The 7167-nt window shown below is 40.8% G+C and overlaps 1 protein-coding gene across 2 annotated transcripts in view; it reads right to left on the bottom strand.

The window, feature by feature from the left end:
* Positions 1-6342, bottom strand: part of pex16 (peroxisomal biogenesis factor 16) — a 19572-nt gene extending 13230 nt beyond the window's left edge. For both annotated transcript variants that reach the window (XM_037979962.1, XM_037979963.1), the window contains exons 1-6: positions 6114-6342; positions 4412-4447; positions 4063-4139; positions 3813-3946; positions 3440-3537; positions 2257-2337 (exon numbers count right to left, since the gene is read on the bottom strand). In XM_037979962.1, coding sequence (XP_037835890.1) covers positions 2257-2337; positions 3440-3537; positions 3813-3946; positions 4063-4139; positions 4412-4447; positions 6114-6246 — 559 coding nt within the window. In that variant the 5' untranslated portion in view covers positions 6247-6342. The remainder of the gene's footprint in view (positions 1-2256; positions 2338-3439; positions 3538-3812; positions 3947-4062; positions 4140-4411; positions 4448-6113) is intronic.
* Positions 6343-7167: the final 825 nt, after the last annotated feature.

The following is a 7167-nucleotide window of genomic DNA, read 5'->3' as shown; positions in this document are numbered from 1 at the left end:
ATTTCTTCTCTGTATAAATTCAGCTGTTCTGTGAAGACCTCAGAGGTTTAATACAGAACATTAATCATCAAACAGCAGCATGAAGACCAAGAACACATCAGGCAGGTTAGGGATAAAGTTGTTAAGAAGTTTAAATATCCCAAGCTTTGAACATCTCACAGAGCCACTGTTCAACCCATCATCTGAGAACAGAAAGAGAATGGTACAGCTGTAAACCTCCTGAGACATGGCTGTTCACCTAAACCAGGGGTGGGTAATCCTGGTCCTCAGGGCCACCATCCAGCATGTTTTACTTGTTTCTCTGCTCCTACACACCTGATTCAGTGGTTAAATCACCTCTTCATGTTCTTCAGAAGCCTGTTAATCACCCATAGAGTCAAGTCAGGTGTGTTGGAGCAGAGGAACAAGGAAAACATGCAGGACGGTGGCCCTGAGGACCAGGGTTGCCCACCCCTGACTTAAACTGACAGGACGAGCAAGGAGAGCATTAATCTGAGAAGCAGCTGAGAAGGCCACAGTAACTCTGGAGGAGCTGCAGACATTCACAGCTCAGGTGGGACAATCTGTCCACAGGACATCTGTTAGTCTTGCAATCTAGAAATCTGGTCTTTATGGAAAACAGAGAAGAAGAAATGTATTTATTATTGAAGAAAAACTATAAGATGTCCTGTTTGCAGTTTGATACAAACCCTGTAGGGCAGCAGTGATTCTCAACCTTTTTCTGGGATCTACCCAAGGTTGAATAACCCCTAACCAGCACAAAAGATTGAGTTGAAAAAACATGTAAAACACGATGCTGTGCCTTTAAAGACTGAAATTTGCCTGTAATGAACAATAATCAACCTAAAGTTCCTATTTTGGGGATAATAAAGATTTGTTTACAAATTGAAAATAAATTTCAATTAAAATTTATAGATAAAGATTACTACAAAAACAGAAATTAAAACACCTTTATATACATCGCCACTCGCATACTGGCTGCTGGAGAAAGGCACCAGCTCACCGCAAACCAGAAAGGAAAAAGCAGGGACAGAAAATGTTTGGATAGATATCTTTAGAGTTAAATACATGTCATTCTTTTTCACTTGTCCATATGTGGTTTTAGCAGCATTGTTGCTTCACTTCAAGCATGCTTCCATTGTTTCTGTGACTGACAGGAGTCGAACCACCTTCATACAGTTCACACAGGGTGAATCAGATGTTTTAGATTTAGAACAGTTAAAGTCAAAAGCCTAATCATTTTTAGATGAGGTTTACGACCTTGCTTTATTGAAAAATTTAATATTTATTTATTTTAGAGTACTTATGCATGTATGTATGTTTTCAATAGATTTAGAAAAAAAATCTAGTATCCCTCTAGAAAACCTTCAAGTACCCCAGAGGTACATGTACCCTCAATTAAGAACCAGCAATGTAGGGGACACAACAAACATGTGGTCCTCAGGGCCACCGTCCTGCATGTTTTCCTTGTTTCTCTGCTCCAACACACCTGATCTGAATCAACGGGTGATTAACAGGCTTCTGCAGAACACGAAGACATAATTTAACCACTGAATCAGGTGTGTTGGAACCGGAAAAGAACTAAAACATGCAGGATAGTGGCACTTAAGGACTAGGATTGCCCACACATGCACTATCCCCACTGTGAAACACGGTGATGGCAGCATCATGCAGCTGGGATGTATTTCTTCAGCAGGGACAGAGAAGCTGGTCAGAGTTGATGGGAAGATGGATGGAGCTAAATACAGGGGGATTTAGGAAGAAAACCTATCAGAGGCTGCAAACATGTTTAGACTAGGGTGGAGGTTCACCTCCCAGCAGGACATCCATCCACAGATACAGTGGAATGGGTCAGATCAAAGTTCAGACCTAAATCACACTGAGAATCTGTGACAAGACTTGGAAACTGAGTTTGTAGTTTTAGCATGACAAAATGTGAAAAAGATCAAGGGGCATGAAGATTTTTCAAGGAACCATAGTTCTTTTCTCAGTGGATGCTGGGAGATGCTGAGATGAATCCACAGCTCTTTTGTTTTGGTTCTTTCAATTTAAGATGGAAAAAGCTGAGCCTTGGTGGATGGAAAGCTCATTTTAAAATAAAAGAAAAAAGCAATGAGAAATCAGACATGGGGCCAATTTTCTTCTGAATCAAAAACAAAAAAGTGAAGCACGGTTCCTCAGAAACTTTTCTGCCTTTCTTCTCAGTAACACCACCGATGAAAGAGAATATTTTGAAGGAAATAAAAAACTTCTCACTGCTGCCAAGAGGCCTGACAACTCGACCTGACCTCTGACCCCTGAAGCAGGCGTCTTCGTGCTGCCCACTGTTTCCATCATCTGTGGAAGATAAACACCACATCAGTCATCACACAGTTAAAGAAGACGTTGTAGCTGTTCACACGTGGTCCAGGATGGAGAACATCAGTTCACCTGACATCCTCTCCATCACATGTTTAATAAAACAAACCATTCATCTGTCCTCTAGAGCAGAACCAGGTGTGTTTGACTGAGACAGGGGAAAAGGAAATATAAAAAATAAAAACAAAGTCCAGACGGCAGATTAAGGTAGTATTTCACTGGGCTCATGACAAAAAATGTGAGAAAATATGAACATTTTCAGTGTTTGTGCAGCTTGTTTTTGAAAAGCTTAAATTTGCAAAACTGTATTCTTGGCCACATACATGATACCATCACCTGTTCTGACCCGTTTTCCCACCATGGCAGCCGCTCCCACAGTTATAATTTAATCTGCTAGAGTACCCCTTAGAAATGAAGACGGATAAGGTTTCTTCTAATAATTATTATTTATCATCAACATGGTTTTTAGAAAAAATAAGCTTAGGTGGATAAGGAAATTTTGTTCTTGACCAAGAGTGCAGTTTTGCAAGTCGTGCACACAAAAACAGGCTGTGACTTTCAAAGACTGGATGGTAGCTTGGTCTATCTTCTCACCATTTTTATTCACCAACTAATCTCCAAGAGTCATAGTTCAGTCAGACACTGCCTTCAAGCAAGGAAATTAAGAACATTACATTTTCACAGAACAGAAAAGGCCTCTGTAAGCTTTAACTAGTGCCATGTTGTACCTGGTCACTATAGTTTCTGATCTCCCACTGCTGAACATGATAGGGCAATCATGCTTTTTCTTGTGTTGGTTTGTCAGCAGCATTAGCAGCACACTGTATCACAATCCACTGGACAGATTATAATGAAACGTTCTTAAAGTAATCATTGGCTGTATTTTTACAACTGATTAACTTCTGGAGCAAACCCAATTTAAAATGGCCACCACAGCTCAGCCAGTTTTACAGATATTGAGCTAAAAGTAGCTGAGAGTCATTCAGAACATATACTCTGAGAGCTAACTGATCACATGAGAAAACAGTCTTAGATTGCTCTGAGGTACAAAGTGATCATAGAAAATCAGCAAATGACTGGCCTTCGACACAATCTGCACTTCTGTCCATAGGGATTATGGGAGGCGACGTTTGGAGGCCAGATTTGTAGACCAGAAGAAGAACCAGGCGAAACACTGCCCTGGGAAAAGAAAAAAGACAGAAATATTTCTGAGCTGCAGGAGGAAACTAAAACGATGTTATTGTTTTCTTCCAGGGAAATGGTGCCAGAACAACATAGGGTTGAGTTCAGTAACACTCCTGAGTAAAATCCTTTCTGAATGAAGCAGCAGGCTGTTAACATGCTGATTTAGGAGAGGAGAGGAACAAACCATCCCTTATAAAACCAAATACCTGTGCTCACTGCAGCATAAATAATCACTCTTTGTTTCTTTTCATAGGAAGAGGAGGACATACTTAAATATCTGAATGAGTCCGATCACCAGCCAGCGGCCCACTTCCCCCCACAGCTTGCAGGCGCCCATCTCCAGGAAAACCTCCACATACTCGAGCACCGAGAGCCAGGTCAGGAGTCTCTGCTGGGACAGAGGCTGAGCACACACAGCACATCTTTCCATTAATAACTGAGCAGTTACACACGTTGGTGTGCTGCAGTTCAATGTAAAACTGAAACCTGTTGTAAATGTGGTGTTTCTGCAGCACTCACCACAGGGAGGGCACGTCTCAGGCCTTTACGCAGGATGCTGTCGTTGAACAGGACCAGGAGGTTGGATGCAGAATACACTGAAAGGGTCAGACATGAATCAAAAAAATAACCAGAGGACAACTTACTTCTCCAAACTGAGGTTGTTTAAAGAGCAGCAGATAAGACATTTACTGGTCATAACTTTTCCAAAGAATCCTATTTCAAAAGAAGCAAATTAACTAATGATGATAATACTGAAACAACAGTGAGCCTCTCAACATGTAAGGACATGCTGAGAGTTAAAACAGAAGTTTTAACCTGGAATAACTTAGAATCTGAAGTTTTTAAGATGGATTAATGTATTACTCACCAAGTTCAGAAATCTCATGACAATCAGCAAACCGTCCTGAAACACAAGAGTCATAATATGATCTTTGTGCAAACATATGTGAAGCCCTAAATCAGGTTTACATTCCTAAAATGTGTCTGATGTGGGACAAGATGCACGGTTGTAAGAGTCAAAGCTCCCCATGTGTTACAGTGTTGAAGGAAAACTGTGACTGGATGAGGCGATCTATTAAAATGGGCAAATATCCATGAAAATATTGGCTTTGACCCCCTTTATACCTGAACTCTTTTAGGAAAGTTTTGTTGTATTTTGTAAGTAGAATAGTTGTCCAGTTTAGTTTTTCTGTGTTTCTGTGAAGATGAGCCTCACTGCTTCAGTAATGTTTAGGTCTGATTTAAGACTGATGGTTCTTGTCTTCACTGCATCGGGTCGTTGTCAGGATTAAATAATGCAGCAGGTGGATGGTTATAACTCCATCAGTTTTAACATGATGCTGAGAATCACCTGCTGAAATGCAGCTTCAAACCATAACAAAGCCTCCATTTATCTTTTCTGAGCATGTTAAAAAATTATAACCAACATTTTAACATTACATATTTTTCTCCATAAGATGTAGATTTTTTACAGCATTTTGCTTGTAACTGGGAAACCCTCAGCCTTTTTCCTTCTTTCACATGGCTCCATGATTCTCATGGACTAGAAGGAGCCGAGTCAAAAGGCAAAGCTTGGTGGAAAGCTGCTGCTCCTCCTCATCACAAGGAGTCAGCTGAGGTGGTTTGGTCTCTGGGCATGTCCAAGGCAGATACAGAACCCTCTCTGGTTTGGAAACACATTGGGATTGAGAGGGATGTCTGCTACCTCCATAACCTTATCACATAACCCAGGGGTGGGAAACCCTGGTCCTCGAGTGTTTTACCTGTTTCTCTGCTCCAACACACCTGTTCTGAATCAGTGGGTGATTAACAGGCTTCTGCAGAACACAAAGAGGTGATTTATCCTCTGAATCAGGTGTGTTGGAGCAGGGAAACAGGTAACACATGCAGGATGGTGGTCCTCGAGGACCAGGGTTGGACACCCCTGACATAACCTGACTCCTTTAGCTGAGATCATTTCAGAGAAAGCTCCGATACTCAGCTGATCATCAGCTGAAAGACGATGAATCTTTGCTGGATTTACTCCTGTTTCTTAAAGACTTGAGTTTCAGATCCTATTTATCTGCTGGAGAGTTTTTTAGGGCTGAAACTTTTCTCATGTTATTTTTTATTATTTTACAAACAGCACATCAAGATAAAATATACCAAGTTCTGATCTAACCGCTCTTTGGTAATCTCATTGTTGGAGCTAAAGTAGTATTTACTGTGAAACTGTGTTATCTTTGGTGTTTTTCATTGATCCAGCTGGACAAATGAGGACAGATTGTGTCTCTGTGACAGGCTGCTGGGGACAAAGACACTAAAGGTCCAGTTTAGTTCGGTGTCGACACAACTCTGGTTCTTCACCCGAGTTTAGGAGACTTGTTTTTGTCTGAATGAGGCCAGAGATCAAAGTTAAAATATTCCTATGAAAATGTTCAGGTACAATGATTGAACCAGAGAAAAAGCAGCCATGGTCCACAGAAAAAAGTTTGGAGAACTGTTGCTCAAGACCACAAACGATTGTAGGAAATGGTGGGACACGGGAAGAAACGTAGTGAATCCGGATAGATTCATGTAAACAGACTGACCTGAGATCAGGTAGGACAGGGTCCGGACAGCACTCTCCAGCTGTGCTGTCGCAGCTGGATTCCTCCTCACAAACTCCGTGTAGCGCTCATAAACACGACTCACGGCCTCCACAGACTCCTTAAAATGAGACATTTTAACACAAACTCTGAGATCACAATACAACAACTCCTGCGAGGAGTTCGTTTTGTTTTTAAAAATTAACTTCCGCTTTGTGTTTCTTCTTCTGCTCGGGGGTTTTATGACAGTTTGCGTCCTTAAAGTGGCTTTACTGCCCCCTGCTGGTGTCAGGGAGATCTGCTCGTCTTTTTACATTATAAACTCACTTTCTTCAGATCTCTTGGATCTCTACTTTAAAGACCTAGAAATGTACTTTCTGTTCGATGTCTTAAAATAATAATGAGATTTTTACTTTCTGCCTGCTGACAAAGTACACAGAGGGAGACTGGTGCTTTCATTTAAAACATCAAAACATAAGCAGATTAAAGGCTTGGCATATCACCTGCCACCTTTCACGCCAGAGTTTTAACTAAGATCATTGTATGCTGAGAAAGGACTTGGAACCATTTTGGTCAAACCTTAACAAAAACATTATATGCAAACTCATGCAATATCACAAAATGTCTCGGAGTATATGATGTGAATAACTCTCAGCTACTACCACATCAAATTTTAGCTCAGTGTCTGTAAGATTGTCTGAATTGTAGCCATTTTGTGTTGGCCAATGCCAATTAGCTGTGGTGGCCATCTTGAATTGAATTGATTCCAATAGTTAATCAGCTGTAGATGTAAATCTAATCATTACTTTCTGAAAGTTTCATTATAATCTGTCCAGTGGTTCATGAGATATTTTGCTAACCGATAAACTGGGTGACTCAAATTGTTGCTGGTGTAGATTCTCAGTCATCCAGGCCATGGTAAATTCAAAAAAAGTTAAAAAACAAAAACAACTGGACTTCTATTCTGTAGCTGAAGACGTTTCACTTCTCATCCGAGGAGCTTTCTCAATTCAGAAATAGAGAGTGTGGAGTTGAGCTTTTAAAGCTGAGATGTGTT

This window comes from Kryptolebias marmoratus, linkage group LG15, assembly GCF_001649575.2.
Source record: "Kryptolebias marmoratus isolate JLee-2015 linkage group LG15, ASM164957v2, whole genome shotgun sequence".
Lineage (NCBI taxonomy): Eukaryota > Metazoa > Chordata > Actinopteri > Cyprinodontiformes > Rivulidae > Kryptolebias > Kryptolebias marmoratus.
This window is presented reverse-complemented; position numbering and strand designations above follow the sequence as displayed.